General features: G+C 46.9%; 1 protein-coding gene across 3 annotated transcripts in view; it reads right to left on the bottom strand.

Annotated features, from left to right (window-relative positions):
- Positions 1 to 602: 602 nt before the first annotated feature.
- The window catches only part of cfap418 (cilia and flagella associated protein 418), a 46174-nt gene continuing 30838 nt past the window's right edge, over positions 603 to 15938 (bottom strand). The window contains exons 4-7 of one of the 3 annotated variants that reach the window (XM_085992612.1): positions 12918 to 12983; positions 11365 to 11460; positions 2763 to 2898; positions 603 to 1312 (exon numbers count right to left, since the gene is read on the bottom strand). In XM_085992612.1, the coding sequence (XP_085848738.1) occupies positions 1286 to 1312; positions 2763 to 2898; positions 11365 to 11460; positions 12918 to 12983 (325 nt within the window). In that variant the 3' untranslated portion in view covers positions 603 to 1285. Of the gene's footprint in view, positions 2899 to 11364; positions 11461 to 12917; positions 12984 to 15938 lie in introns of all 3 variants that reach the window. The other 2 variants (XM_085992614.1, XM_085992613.1) reach the window with 2 other exon arrangements.

The following is a 15938-nucleotide window of genomic DNA, read 5'->3' as shown; positions in this document are numbered from 1 at the left end:
GTCTATCATGTCCTTATTTTCATTTGCAATATTACCCACATCTGTTTTTAAAGGGCCCACATTACTTTTTACTCTTTTTCTTCTAATAGTTAAAACATTTTGTGTTAATCTTAATATCCCTCAAGTTTATTTTTGTATTCCTTTTGCAGCTCTTACTTTGCTGTTCTTTATATCTCTCCCAGTCCTCTGGATCTACACTATTCTTTGCACTCCTTTAGTTTTATATGTTACCTCTCACCACTTTTGCCTACCATGGCTGTTTTACTTGGTAAATAGAGCTCCTGCCCCTTAGGGGTATATACTGATCCTGTATTAATTATTTTGAGCACCTCCCACTCTTCATCTGTAGTTTTACCCAATAATAATTTTGACCAGATTGCTGTCGTCAGTCTCTGTCTCATCCCGTTAAAGTTAGCTGTACCCAAATCTAGAATTTAGGAACTGTGCTCCATATCTCCATTTCAAACCTAACGTTGAATTTGATCATATCAGATCATAAGTCTGGCTCATTACTAAGGGGACTAAAGGGAAACTTAAAATGCTGGAAGTCTGCAATAAAAACAGAAAAATGCTAAAAATGCACATAAAAGTCAATCAACATGTGAAAGAGAAAGATATATTAATGTTTATTTGTATACTGCATAGAACTGAAAAAATGTCCATATTTTAAAACCATTTCAAGCACTCTGCAACAATCATAGGCAAACTTTTTGAGGCTTATTCACCGAGAACTAGTGTACCACAGTGTGTCCTTTCTGCATTCTCCTGCTGTGAACTTTGCTCTTCTGGTTAATAACAGCTGGATTCCAAAGTTAAACCATTGACTTCTATATATAATTACCAGTAAGAACAGTAATAACATTTAATGATACAGAAACTGAAATTTGTGATGCTTAAACATAGGAATGATGATTTCACATTTATGTGTCAATTATAAAAAGGGTTAAAGAGCATCATAGCCACTTGACTCAGTAAACTTTTTCAGTAGTATTTTGTAGACACAACTTGAAAGTATTTTTTGTTTTACCAAATGTGTCTTCAAAAATAATTTTATGCCGGTTTTATTTTTCCTAAAAGTATATCAAAACATTAGTATCACTCTTGACAACAATTGTATCCCAGAAGTCCATACTGTACTGAATGTGGCAGAACCAAAAGTAAGTTTCCAGAGTGGAGTGTGCCAGAAATTAAACCTGCCAGAAAACTCCTCCAAAGAGTGACAATGCGTTTCTGAAGCTTTTCCTTAATCCAACATGATGTGGGAGGATTGGCCAGCAACACCTCGCTACTTCCATTGCACACAAGGTAGATTCTGAAGATGAAATGTAAATACATTTGGGGCACAGAATGCAAAGCATATATTTTATTAGAATTTCAACAAAACTTGAAACTTTCATTATGCATAGATCTTTAAGAATGGGAGGTAAAATTTGTAGTGCCCACCTAATTAAGCCCAATATAGACATCAATTACACAGAACAAATATTGAATTTAAATCATAACAGCAGTTACATACCAATAGTCTAAAATTTGATTTACATTTTTGACCGATTACTTGTCACAGCAGTAAGTGGACCTAAAAGTGCCAGAATTTTAAAATTTGTTCTACGAAGCATAACAAACATACATTGGAATGCCCAAGTGTAATTGGCCTTTGTTTATCCAGTGTATAAGCATTTTAATGCTAGAAATTCCAATGTAGATCATTTAATAAACTCAGTAGGTTTCTTCCTGTCTGAAGTATTGTGACCCTAAGATTGCTTTAAAAAAAATGTTTTTTCTTCCATGGGGCACTTGCCATTCCAGAAGCTTGAGTATGCAAGCTTGAATATAATTCCCAAACATCACAAATGGATATTTAGGTTTGTGCTATAATCTTTCATCTTTCTGGACATTCAATGCATTTTTACAGCTGTGTGATATCCAATGAATACAATCCACATGAATAAACCCAGCTGGATGAAACCTTCAATCCACGAAAAAGGTGATCTTCACATCAGTCAAAACTTGTCAGAATATGAGCTTTTCAGTAAACACTGAAAGGATTAAGAACCCAAGGACATGTTTCCTGTGTATTTTTTCTAACTTAAGAGTAATATTACCTTTCCTGTCATCTATGTAACTTCATTTCCCACTTTGTAACAAGTTACATAATAATTCCTTGCTGCGCATGTCCAAACTCATTGGGAGGGACCAACACAAAGTCCGAGAAGAACGCAGTGACAAGCTACAGCTACTAAGGTAGAAAATAATGGATGCAACTTCACATAGAGGAAGGCAGATTGCACTGGTAACTACTGGAAGAGATGAATCCTAGCGCCTAAAACAGTGACCCATTGGGATAGCCAGGCTGACACAGATTTTAAATGTTTTCCACTTGGATTTTTATATTAAACTCGGTTCAGTTTGACCTTGCCTAATCAATACGCTTTCCACTACAGAAACTGCAAGGTAAAGTCCATTGTCAGTTATATTTTCCACACTATCTGACCTTGGAAACAATTGAATTCTGTTTAATGTTAGAACAAAGGCATTAGTCACATACATCTATTAAACCACATTATTGAATTGGGACAGCATCGAGGAATGTTTTTATCTGTAGAAAAATCAAGAATTAAATTGCTACAGCTTGCCTTGTATTTAACAAAATTCTGCAAGTGTGACATTATTTCAGGTAATGCAGTGGACTAGCCCCCACAATACCTCTCTAATGGTGAATGGAAAAGACAAGTATGCTTTCACGCTCAATGTTTACCACACACCCATCGAAGTTGCTGTTCTTCCCTGAGGTCAGTCAGGTCCTGGATGGACCTCCAGCTACACTGGCAGGCATATGCTCGTGCACCTCTCCTACTTAACGTCTTCACTTTCAGTTTATTTAAGTCAGGCATGTTGTTTCTGTTGGTGAAAGCAAAAAAGGGCAGGTGTGCGTATCATTTTAAACACAACACATTACATTTATTGCTCATGATTAAAGCTAGCAGAATAATTTGGATTGGATTTGCTTCTTAGAAGTTCATTATTTTATTGCTAATTTTCTCCCTTGCTCCCCAAAAATCACTGCCAACGATGATCAAACTCAGGTAAATCACCAATCAGCCATTATTCAATGTGAGCCTTGTCTGTCAGACCTTCCTGGTATGTTTTGCAAAACTACTCACTGGACAACTCATGGATTAATTGAGGAAGCTTCATGCATTATTTTTAAAAGGAGGGTATTTCCCTGGTGATGGATACAAAAGAAATTACATTTTGCGTTACGCATTCTGTTGTGTATTTCTAACCCAGCAGGTTTCCTTGGCTGAAACAATCGACGATCATATTGATACCCTGGCTTTAACTGAAACGTGGCTCATGGGTAGCAGCACCTTGGTGAAGCCGGTCTGCCTGACTATATTTTCCATCACTTACCCCATCCCAGCTGCCATAGTGGTAGTGTGGCCCTCATCACAAAGCCACAGCCTTGTCTCTCTCTTTAGTCCTTTGGCACGTTCTCCTTCAAGCACCTCACCCTGTTCCATCCCCCTCCCCTCTCCTTTGAAATTCTCATCTATAACCCTCCTTCAAATTTTGTCCCCGAGATATTCTTCTTCCTTTCCTCCTCAGCCTCTGCACCGAATGACTCTTCATCCTCAGTGATTTCAATCTTTATTTCAGCTTCCCTTGCCTTCATCCACAGCAAACCTTCAAAATCAGCCCGGTCGGTCCACTGGTACAGCCCTCAACCTCACGCCAATCACCAGATCTGGCTGGTCAACATCAAGTGCTAATGGGCCTTGTGTTCCTCTCCAAAAACTGTCCACTACTCTAGAATCATCCTGGAGAGCAAAGAGAATCCCAGGCTTTATTCTCCACAACCACCCACCTCATTAAGCCTCTCTCCCCTGCCACCTTCATCCTCACCTCCAGCAAGAGTGAGGAGCTCATGGATTTCTTCATTACCAAGCTAGAGACAATGGGCTAGAAATTCAGTAGGCTTTGCGCCCAGTTTTCGCCCAAAGAGGGCTTTTGCGCCACTTGCTGAGATTGCGCCGATATTCAGCGCTGCGGTAATGGCGGTGTTAGCCAGTAGCGCTGCGCCGCCACCGATGACGTCATCGGTGTGCGCACTGCCCCGCTACCGGCCCGACCGCCATATTTAGTTGCGGCCGCCTCTTCCGCAGCGGCTGCAAACAGCGATCTGAAAACGGGGCCGTCCTGCAGCCTTAGTGGGGCAAGTTAAGGCAGAGGTGCGGCCGGCCGCACCTCCTTCCCCGGCCTCCTCCACCCGCCCCCCCCCCGCGGCATTGCCGGCTGTTTTCCGGGAGCCCGGCACTTCTCCGTGGTGCCGGGCTCATTTGCCAGCACTAGCGAGCGGCGATCTCGCTGTTGCAGGCACCTCCCCTTAAGAGAGGGAGGAAGGCCTGCAGTACCGCAGCCTGCCGCTCCGCAGCGGGTGGCGCTGCGGCACCTAGCGCGCCGAAATTCAGTTTCAGCGCCCCAAGCGGGGGCGGCCACACCCTTGAATAGCGGCCGGCTTCGACTTGGGGCGCTGAAACTGAATTTCCGGCGGGCGCAAGTGGCTCCGCGCGCAGCGGTAACTTCTGGGTGCAAGCGAGCTGGCGGGCCCAAACTGAATTTCTAGGCCAATGTGTTCAGCTGCTTCCCCTCTTTCTCTTGCCCACTAGGCCAACCCCCACAGTCCCCCCCCACCCCCCGCCCCACTTAAGCCCTGTACCCCTGTCTCTCTCCCTTTCTCCTTTGAGTTTCTTGTCCATCTCACCCTATGCCCTCTGAGTTCATCTCATCCATGAGACCCAACTTTTGTTCCCTTGGCTCCATTCCACTAAACTGCTGACCAGCTAACTTCTCTTCCCAGCTCCCATGCTATCTGACATTAGAAATGGCTCTCTTCCTTTTCAAAATTGCAGTAATCTCCCCTCCTCAAAAAACCCACGCTCAACCTCTATATCCTTGAAAACTACCACCGCATCTGCAACCACCGTTTCCTCTCAACAACAACTTGTATTTATATAGCGCCTATAACGTAGTAAAATGTCCCAAGGCGCTTCACAGGAGTGTTATAAAACAAAATTTGACACTGAGCCACACAAGGAGATATTAGTGCAGATGAAAGAAGCAGGTTTTAAGGAGTGTCTTAAAGGAGGAAAGAGAGGTAGAAAGGCAGAGGTGTTTAGGGAGAGAATTCCAGATCTTAGGGCCTTGGCAGCTGAAGGCACGGTCACTAATGGTTGAGCGATTAAAATCAGGGATGCTCAAGAGGCCAGAATTTGAGGAGCGCAGATATCTGAGGGTTGTGGGGCTAAAGAAGATTACAGAGATAGGGAGGGGCAAAGCCATGGAGGGATTTGAAAACAAGGGTGAGAATTTTAAAATTGAGGCGTTGCTTAACTGGGAGTCAATGTAAGTCAGCGAGCACAGGGGTGATAGGTGAACGGGACTTGGTGCGAGTTAGGACACAGGCAGCAGAGTTTTGGGTGACCTCAAGTTTACTGATTATAGAATATGGGAGGCCAGCCAGGAGTGCATTGGAATAGTCAAGTCCAGAGGTAACAAAAGCATGGATGAGGGTTTCAACAGCAGATGAGCTGAGGCAGGGGCAGAGTTAGGCGCTGTTACGGAGGCGGTCTTAGTGATGGCGCGGATGTCTGGTCGGAAGCTAATTTCAGGATCAAATATGACACCAAGGTTGTGAACAGTCTGGTTCAGTCTTAGACACATGCTAGGGAAAGGGATGGAGTAGGTGGCTAGGGAATGAAGTTTGTGGCAGGGGCCAAAGACAATGGGCCCGATTTTGTGGCTTGTGTGGGAAATGGACGGATTCCCCCGAATGTGGGGTTTTGACACACAAAAAAATGTCAGCCAGCTCCACGCAATTTCCCCTCAAGTGGCCAATTAATTTCCAGCATGTGGGCAGCCTTGCTAATTGTCCATTTCTAGTCAGAAAGCCCCACAGTATGATGTCATCATTCGTGGTGCTTTCAAGGTCCATAGCAAGCACTGCATCCTCTGAAGGCTTCCAAACGAACCATACAGGATGGCAGAGGAGCCCTGCAGCAGCTGTGGCCAGTGCCAGACCCCGAGCTGCCTCCAAATTCGACGAAGCTTCATTGCAGGCATTATTGGATGGGGTTAGGGCCCACAGGGAGGTCCTCTTCCCTAGGTCAGGCAGGAAGAGGCCTCCCACTGAGACCAAGGCTGCATGGATGCAGGTGTCAGCAGATGTCAACTCGAATGTGCATGTAACCTTGGCATCACATCGCTAACTCCTTCCTCTACTCCCCCACAGGACCATCCAGAGCCCCCGTCCCCACTGGAGGAGGAAGAGGCTGTGCAGCCAGACTCCTCAGAGGAAGCTCCAACCTCTGAGGGCGCAGCATCAGCAGAAGTAAGCGCACCCAGCACCAGCGCAGACACTCACACCTCGGGGGGACCTTCGGGACATAGAGTAGTGTCGTCACCTGGTGCTTCACACCTCACAAGTGAGCCTCAGCAGATTCTGGAGACAGGGACAGCAGTGGAGAGTCCTTGTCGGAGGGCGCAGGACTCTGCCAGCTCAGCTGCGCTGCATGTTGACCCTCTGCCTCTGGGTCCATCCGCAAGAGAAGAGGTGATGGATCTCCATGCACAGATGCAAGAGTCTCTGGCAGGTTTTGTCTCCAGGGTCGCTGCAAGTGTGGAGCGAATGGAGGAGTCCATAACGACCATGAGCAGAGCCTTTGTGGAGTCATTGGCGCATGAACGCATCACCATGGAAAGGTTGGCAACCTCCATGGAGGAGATAACTCACCAGGGTACGGAAAACATGGTGAGTGCTCATAAGAGAATGACATCTCGAGGAGCGTTGGCCATCTATTGAACAGAGAAACCAGACCTTCATGGAAGTCCTTCTGAGTAGGACTGCCAGTGCAGAAATGGGTCCCCATGGTCCCCTAAAGCACAGCAAGGTGCTCTCAAGCCACTTCCAAGCGCTGGCCCCTTCTGGCCTGTGCAGCTTCAGGTGAGTGAGCAGCAGCCTGGTGCTCCTGATGCTCATCATGCTGTTCCTGGTTCTGCTGCTACTGCCTCTGCTGCTGGAGATCCTCTAATGGCAAGAAGGGAAGGAAAAAAAGGCATCCCTGTCTTCTCATAGATGCCTCCGCTGAGGAAGCGCTGAGTGAGGGTGGCGAGAGGGGCTTCCCAGGAGATCACATTGGAGAAGTGTATGAGGCTCCAACCTTCTACAGCTGTGCCTAAGCCTTGTAGTAGCCCCAAGCCTGCAGCAACAAGGTCCTTCACCATACAAATGCTGTCCCTTTAAATCGCAGCTTTTCCGAATGACCTGCAGCTGACAGCAAGCAAGCCGGCAAGCTTCACGCCAGGTTTCATCAGCGGTGTTCCCTGCAGGCGTGTTTTATGTGGGGAAAGCCCCAAAATCGCAACGGCCCCTGAAAATCGACTTAAACAAGGTAATTATTGCTCATTAGTGTTCAGACGGCCAGTCCCACCAGCGGCGGGCGGGACTGAAGCGGGTCGCGGAGAAACGGCGGTCCGAAAGTCGGACGGGGCGGGGAATCAGGCAGGTGGGGTCGCGACCCCCTTTTTCGGCAATTTTCAGCCCCCGGCCGCCTGAAATGCCGCCCGATGGCTGGCAGAAAATCGGGGTCAATGGCTTCAGTCTTCCCAATATTTAGTTGGAGGAAATTTCTGCTCATGCAATACTGGATGCTGGACAAGCAGTCTGACAATTTAGAGACAGTGGAGGGGTTCAGAGAAGTGGTGGTGAGGTACTACCGGGTGTCGATAGTGTCCTTGAAATGTTGTCACCTCCTAGATCTGTGCTCATCTTCACATAATTCCCCATTTGAATCCCTCTAATCTGGAGTCAACGAAAGTCACATGGAATGTTGTTCATGACTATGACTGTTGGACATTAACCCCTTTCGAACTCTCTGCAGTTTTTGACACGGTTAGCCGCACCATCCTCCTCCAACACCTTCACCCTCGGAACCCTGCAACGATCCATCCTTGGCTCCCTCCTCTTCCTCATCTGCATGTTGCCCCTCAGCAAAATCATCCACAGACATGGGGACTGCCTCTACATGTATGCTAATAACACAGAGCTCTACCTCTCCACTACCTCTGTGTTGTCACACTGCTTGTCCGACAAAGTGTTGGATGAGCTATTCACAGTGGCAGAAGGTGGGTAGTGGTGTTCCACAAGGATCAGGGCTGGGACCACTGCTGTTCACAATTTATATTTAACGATTTAGACTTAGGAATCAAAAACACAATTTCTAAATTTGCGGATGACACCAAATTGGGGGGGATAGCCAATACTAAGCAGGACTGCAACAAGTTACTGGAGGACATTAATAAACTTGCAGAAAGGGCATATAATTGGCAAATGACGTTCACAGATAAAAGTGAGGTATTACATTTTGGTAGGAAGAATAGGGAGGTCACTTATCACTTGGAGGGTGCGAGTCTAGGTGGGGTAGAGGAACAAAGGGATCTCGGAGTACAAATACACAAATCACTAAAATTTGCGACACAGGTTAGCAAGGCCATAAAAAAAGCAAACCAAGGGTTTATTTCTAGAGGGATAGAATTGAAAAGTAGAGAAGTTATGCTAAACCTGTATCGAACCTTGGTTAAACCACACTTAAGAGTTCTGCATACAGTTCTAGTCGCCATATTACAAAAAGGATGTAGAGGCACTGGAGAGGGTGCAGAGATGATTTACAAGGATGATACCAGAAATGCGAGGGTATACATATCAGGAAAGGATGAACAGGCTGGGTCTCTTTTTCTCTTGAAAAAAGACCATGGGGTGACCCAATAAGACCATGGGGTGACCCAATAGAGGTCTTTAAAATTATGAAAAATTTTGATAGAGTGGATACAGAGAGAATGTTTCTGCTTGTGGGGAAGAGCATAACTAGAGGCCATCAATAGAAGATAGTCACCAAGAAATCCAAGAAACTTCTTTACCCAAAGAGTGCTGAGAATGTGGAACTCACTACCACAGGGAGTGGTTGAAGCGAATAGTATCGATGCATTTAAGGGGAGGCTAGACAAGCATATGAGGGAAAAGGGAATAGAGGGTTATGCTGATAGATTTAGATGAGGAAAGACGGGAGGAGCATAAATGCCGGCATGGACTGGTTGGGCTGAATGGCCTGTTTCTGTACCGTATATCCTATGTAATCCTATGTAGCTGTAATTTCCCACAGCTAAATATTTCTCATTATTAAACATCACTCCTATAACTAATAAATGAAATATTTTATCTTTATATCCAATTTCCCTCCCCCCAAATTGTTGAACAGTTTATTATATAGTACCAGAAAGTACTGGAAAAATTCACTGCATAAATTGCACTTTATTGGAGATGTTTACAATCTGCAAATTTAGCCCTGCTGGCAATTTTTTTAAACACCGGTGCAGCTTTTATTTTTACACTGGTTTTTTTATCATATTTTGGGGTTTGAAAGAATAGCAAAAAATAAGAAAGGTTCAAAGGTGCACCTCAATTCCTTTCAATTCTCAATACCTATGAACAGCAGTTCTAGTAAAAGTATCACTTTTATTTTCAAAGATCAAATATACAAAATCACCAAGATAGAGACCAGTCACCCTAATGTGCCTGAAATTGCCAAGATTTGTCTGCTGTTGTGATAATAAAATTTACAGTTGGAAAATCAAAGGAACCAAAGATACACAACAGTTTTGAATAGCTCATAGAAACATAGAAGATAGGAGCAGGAGTAGGCCATTCGGTCCTTCAAGCCTGCTCCGCCATTCAATGAGATCATGGCTGATCGTCCAAATTCAGTACCCTGTCCCTGCCTTCTCCCCATATCCCTTGATCCCTTTAGCCTTAAGAAATATATCCAACTCTTTCTTGAATATATTTAATGAACTGGCCTCCACCGCCCTCTGTGGCAGAGAATTCCACAGGTTCACCACTCTCTGGGTGAAGAAATTCCTCCTCATTTCAGTCCTAAATGGCTTACCCCTTATCCTTAGACTGTGACCCCTGGTTCTGGACTCCCCGGCCATCAGAAACATCCTTCCTGCATCTAGTCTGTCCAGGCCTGACAGAATTTTATAGGTTTCGATGAGATCCCCTCTCAATCTTCTAAACTCCAGTGAGTATAAGCCCAATCGACACAATCTCTCCTCGTACGTCATTCCTGCCATCCCAGGTATCAGCCTGGTGAATCTTCGCTGCACTCCTTCCATGGCAAGAACGTCCTTGCTCAGGTAAGGCGACCAAAACTGCACACAATACTCAAGGTGTGGTCTCACCAAGGCCCTGTACAACTGCAGCAAGACATCCTTGTTCTTGTACTCGAACCCTCTTGCTACGAAGGCCAACATACCATTTGCCTTCTTAACCGCCTGCTGCACCTGCATGCTTACCTTCAGCGACTGGTGTACAAGAACACCCAGGTCTCTTTGCACTTCCCCTTCTCCCAATCTATGTCTCAGAATGTCTAACAGTTAATTTTATGAATTTAGAATTCTAAAATTAAAAGCAAGGAACTGTAAACAGTGAACAAGATACTATGGACCATAATTTCTGCATGGCAAGTTGCTAAAAGTTTGAGCTGATAGCGCAGCGAGGGAAACAGGGCATCTGTGACCTGAGTGAACAGGGAAAGAAACCGTGCATTTCCTTAACCAATCAGATTGAAGGATTGTGAAACTAACAGCACAAGGACGGAAGTGTACATTAGAGTGGGTGAATTCAATGTCAAATCAGGTACAGAAAGAGAGAGAGGGAAAGAAAGATTGGATTAAGAGAGGGGAAAAAAAAAGAGACAGAAAGGAAACATTTAAAATAAATTTTAAATTAAAATTTTTTAAATCTCCAATAACAATTAAAACCTGAAGGAATGAGATGCCACACTTATTTTCAACCCCAGAGAGGTTGACTGTCAGTACTTAACACTTACGTCGTTAAAAGGGTACTTAGACTGAAATGGGCAATACTTAACCTCCTGTGACAAGTTTAGTTCAAATCTACCGTGCAAATACAGCAACTGTACGCCATTCAATGCATTGCCATACATCAAGTTGCCGCTTTCACAAAACTAATGGCGGAGCAACACAACTCAGATAGCAACTTTTGGATAATTGAGTTTAACTGCACATCTGCCACTCGCCTGAAGCTGCTGTACCATTTGTGCATAAGTAACAGCGAGCGCCATTAGCCGCACCATTATTTTAACAGCAAAATCTGGGGCCTATATATGAGAGTTAAGTGAAAAACCTAAGAGAACAATAAACATTATGTAAGAGTTTATCTGAAACCTTTTAAAGTTCTCAGTTCCATACTGGACTGTCAGATCTATATTTGCATATGTTCAAACATACCTAAAAAAGAAGTAGTCGCATGACTTGTTCCATTCATAATCATCAAGTGCAATTACTCTAAAGTCACAGGTAGTACAGCGGAGCTGGTCACACGTTCTGTTTATTAAAAAAACATATGGAAATATCTTGTCTTCATAAAATGCATTGTTCAAATAAAATAACTTTTATAATTAATGAGAATAGAACTGCGCAATCAGTAAGTTAAGCTATCAGTCTATCTGACCACACTGTACATTAATTTTGTATAAGTTATTAGATCTTTCTTTTCATTTAAAAAATTGACTTAATTATTTCTTGGAAATTCATGTGATGCTCAACTTTTGTCCCAGAACTGTGAAAAAGCTGCTTTCGGTGGTGCCTTTTCAATGTTTCCTTAAGGGGAAGTGGCCAGGCTGAATATGCATTCTGCTCTTCTCATAGTATCATTCAGATTAGAAATCACTTGAGCAAGGAACCAGCAGTACAGAACCATCCTTCCATCCTGGAGCACAAGTACATCAACCATATCATCACCTTGTTAAATAGGGGCTATCATGAGTAAGGGACATCAAACACTATTCCCTCAGTAACACTGACCAGGTTACACTGGCACTCCGAGTTTTAGAGAAAACCTGGGGAAATCAGATGGTCTCATTGAGAATGATAAAAAAACAATGTTCCAAATGTGAGCTCCCTGTGTAGAGCCTTGTCCACCAGAGTGCATGTCGGGAAACTGGCCTTTAGTGTCAGCTGGGTTCAGTTCGTAGCATGATTGTCAGAAGGTTGTGGGTTCAAGCTTCACTCCAGGACTTGAGCACATAATTTACACTGACGTTCCAGTGAGGGAGTGTTGCATTATTGAAGGTACTGTTCTGGGGATGAGATGTCCCTGTGCTAGTGGTTCAGGCTGATGTTAAAGGGTCCACGATAAAGCGCTATATAAATGCAAGTCTTTATTAAATATACTTACACTTGAGTCTTCAAGCCCCAGGACGAGAGTCAAATGCATCTGGGTAATGTACTGGCTCCTGCATTTATACTAGAGTTAACAGTGCTATTCCAGGACAAAGCCACTTATTTAGGAGGCAGAACAGCTGAATGCACTCCAATTAGCTTGCTCTAGACAGGAATTTCTCATCCTGAATTTACCCACTGCTGACAAAAATGAAAACTCCAGCTTTATCAACCGCATGAGGGCACTAATAAGTAGCAACAGGTTTCATAGGAGGAATTCTTTATAGTGTATTAGCAGTGCGTTCAGGCAGAGTGAAGAAAGGTGCAGCATCAAACAGGGCAGGTTCAGCAGCCATTATGAGAGAAATACAAACATTGGATCTAGCCTGGGTGCGAGGAAATGCATGGGTGACACTATAATCTAATCTGGTTAGGATCAATGTTTTGTCTAGTTGGATGTGGATATTAAAAAATGATGAGTTTATTTATATTTTAAAATTTACACAATAGATATACAAACAAGCAGATGCATCATATCCATTCACTTTCCCTTCCCAAAATTTTCTGTCTGACACAGACTTCAATTAGGGGTTAATAAAATGTGAGGAAAAAAAAATTACCTGTGAGAAGTATTTGTTCCCAGTCCTAGAGGTGCAGAACTACCACCGAGATAAACTGGACAACACCTAAAAACAAAAGGAATCTTCAGCTATAGTACTCAGCTCAATGCCTCTAAAATGTTCCCTCCATATACTTCATTCTTCCAGCATGTTGACAAAATCCAGCAAGTAACCACCCCACCCCATCTTTATTTCCCACCAGCCACGTCAAAAAGTACACACACACACACAGTGATATTAGCAGGAGGAGGCATAATGGGAAAGATGATGTGTGGCAGAGGCCCTGCTATTAACAGGGAGGCAGGGGAGCCCAGTAACAGGTGAAGAACCCAGCAAGGCCAGGGATGTTGAGACTCTGCTGTTCTTATTTGAATAATTTTTGGCACACTCCTGCCTGACAGACGGCCAGATTGACCGCCTGGCTAGCGGACAGGAGCAGTAAATAGCGACAGGAGGCCACAGCCGGGGACCCATAGGGATGGACCCCGACAATTAGTAGGGGGGAAATCAGTCTGGCAGAAGATCTGGGCCGCGATTGGGGCTGGGCAGGGCCAATGGCTTCCTTGTGAGGCCTGGGCGGAGCACTCCTGCTCCTCCAAGCACACTCGGAGCAGCAGAGAGCAGCGAGGAGGAGGCCGGCTTAAAAACCGGCGGCAGTTGCGAGGCCCGACCACTCGGAGCAGCAGAGAGCAGCGAGGAGGAGGCCGGCTTAAAAACCGGCGGCAGTTGCGAGGCCCGACCACTCGGAGCAGCAGAGAGCAGCGAGGAGGAGGCCGGCTTAAAAACCGGCGGCAGTTGCGAGGCCCGACCACTCGGAGCAGCAGAGAGCAGCGAGGAGGAGGCCGGCTTAAAAACCGGCGGCAGTTGCGAGGCCCGACCACTCGGAGCAGCAGAGAGCAGCGAGGAGGAGGCCGGCTTAAAAACCGGCGGCAGTTGCGAGGCTCGACCACTCGGAGCAGCAGAGAGCAACGAGGAGGAGGCCGGCTTAAAAACCGGCGGCAGTTGCGAGGCCCGACCACTCGGAGCAGCAGAGAGCAGCGAGGAGGAGGCCGGCTTAAAAACCGGCGGCAGTTGCGAGGCCCGACCACTCGGAGCAGCAGAGAGCAGCGAGGAGGAGGCCGGCTTAAAAACCGGCGGCAGTTGCGAGGCCCGACCACTCGGAGCAGCAGAGAGCAGCGAGGAGGAGGCCGGCTTAAAAACCGGCGGCAGTTGCGAGGCCCGACCACTCGGAGCAGCAGAGAGCAGCGAGGAGGATGCCGGCTTAAAAACCGGCGGCAGTTGCGAGGCCCGACCACTCGGAGCAGCAGAGAGCAGCGAGGAGGAGGCCGGCTTAAAAACCGGCGGCAGTTGCGAGGCCCGACCACTCGGAGCAGCAGAGAGCAGCGAGGAGGAGGCCGGCTTAAAAACCGGCGGCAGTTGCGAGGCCCGACCACTCGGAGCAGCAGAGAGCAGCGAGGAGGAGGCCGGCTTAAAAACCGGCGGCAGTTGCGAGGCCCGACCACTCGGAGCAGCAGAGAGCAGCGAGGAGGAGGCCGGCTTAAAAACCGGCGGCAGTTGCGAGGCCCGACCACTCGGAGCAGCAGAGAGCAGCGAGGAGGAGGCCGGCTTAAAAACCGGCGGCAGTTGCGAGGCCCGACCACTCGGAGCAGCAGAGAGCAGCGAGGAGGAGGCCGGCTTAAAAACCGGCGGCAGTTGCGAGGCCCGACCACTCGGAGCAGCAGAGAGCAGCGAGGAGGAGGCCGGCTTAAAAACCGGCGGCAGTTGCGAGGCCCGACCACTCGGAGCAGCAGAGAGCAGCGAGGAGGAGGCCGGCTTAAAAACCGGCGGCAGTTGCGAGGCCCGACCACTCGGAGCAGCAGAGAGCAGCGAGGAGGAGGCCGGCTTAAAAACCAGCGGCAGTTGCGGGGCCCGACCACTCGGAGCAGCAGAGAGCAGCGAGGAGGAGGCCGGCTTAAAAACCGGCGGCAGTTGCGAGGCCCGACCACTCGGAGCAGCAGAGAGCAGCGAGGAGGAGGCCGGCTTAAAAACCGGCGGCAGTTGCGAGGCCCGACCACTCGGAGCAGCAGAGAGCAGCGAGGAGGAGGCCGGCTTAAAAACCGGCGGCAGTTGCGAGGCCCGACCACTCGGAGCAGCAGAGAGCAGCGAGGAGGAGGCCGGCTTAAAAACCGGCGGCAGTTGCGAGGCCCGACCACTCGGAGCAGCAGAGAGCAGCGAGGAGGAGGCCGGCTTAAAAACCGGCGGCAGTTGCGAGGCGTACCAAATCAACAGCAGAGGAGAGGGGTAAATAGTAATCAGTGTGTGACGTCACCAGGGAGCAGCTGGTGCAGTCGGGAGAGCAGGAGGCCAGTAACTCTTATATAGGTGGAGCTGTTGCTAAACCCGAAACACTACAGCGTAGTGTCTCCCACCCTTCCACCTCCTCTAACCTTTTAGGGGTTAGGGGAAGTTGAAAAGGTAGGTTCAATTTATTTTATTTCAGGAGCCTAACCTAGGTGGAAAAGGTTCCAGGACAGGAGGCGGCAGTGAAAATACAACACCAGAAAACAGGTAGGTGACTGGTTGGTGAGTACTTTCACAAACTTATTCTAAGTAGAATTCAATAATTAAGCTAAATCGTAGTAAATAAAAAGGTATTGTAAGGGTTAAGTCATGGAAGGGCAGCTCAGACCCGTGTCATGCTCCTCCTGTGCCATGTGGGAAATCAGGGACACTGTCCCTGACAACTATGTGTGCAGGAAGTGTGTCCAGCTGCAGCTCCTAGCGGACCGCATGGCGGCGCTGGAGCTGCGAATGGACTCACTCTGGAGCATACGCGATGCTGAGGATGTTGTGGATAGCACATTCAGTGAGTTGGTCACACCGCAGGTAAAGGCTAGCTCAGGCAGTAAATGGGTGACCAAAAGGCAGGGTAAAGGCAGGAAGGTAGTGCAGGAGTCACCTGCGGTCATCTCCCTCCAAAACAGGTTTACCGTTTTGGGTACTGTTGGGGGAGATGACTTATCAGGGGAAGGCACCAGCAGC

The sequence above is a fragment of the Somniosus microcephalus genome, chromosome 7 (genome assembly GCF_052327205.1).
Source record: "Somniosus microcephalus isolate GS21.2 chromosome 7, FLI_Smic_1.0, whole genome shotgun sequence".
Lineage (NCBI taxonomy): Eukaryota > Metazoa > Chordata > Chondrichthyes > Squaliformes > Somniosidae > Somniosus > Somniosus microcephalus.
This window is presented reverse-complemented; position numbering and strand designations above follow the sequence as displayed.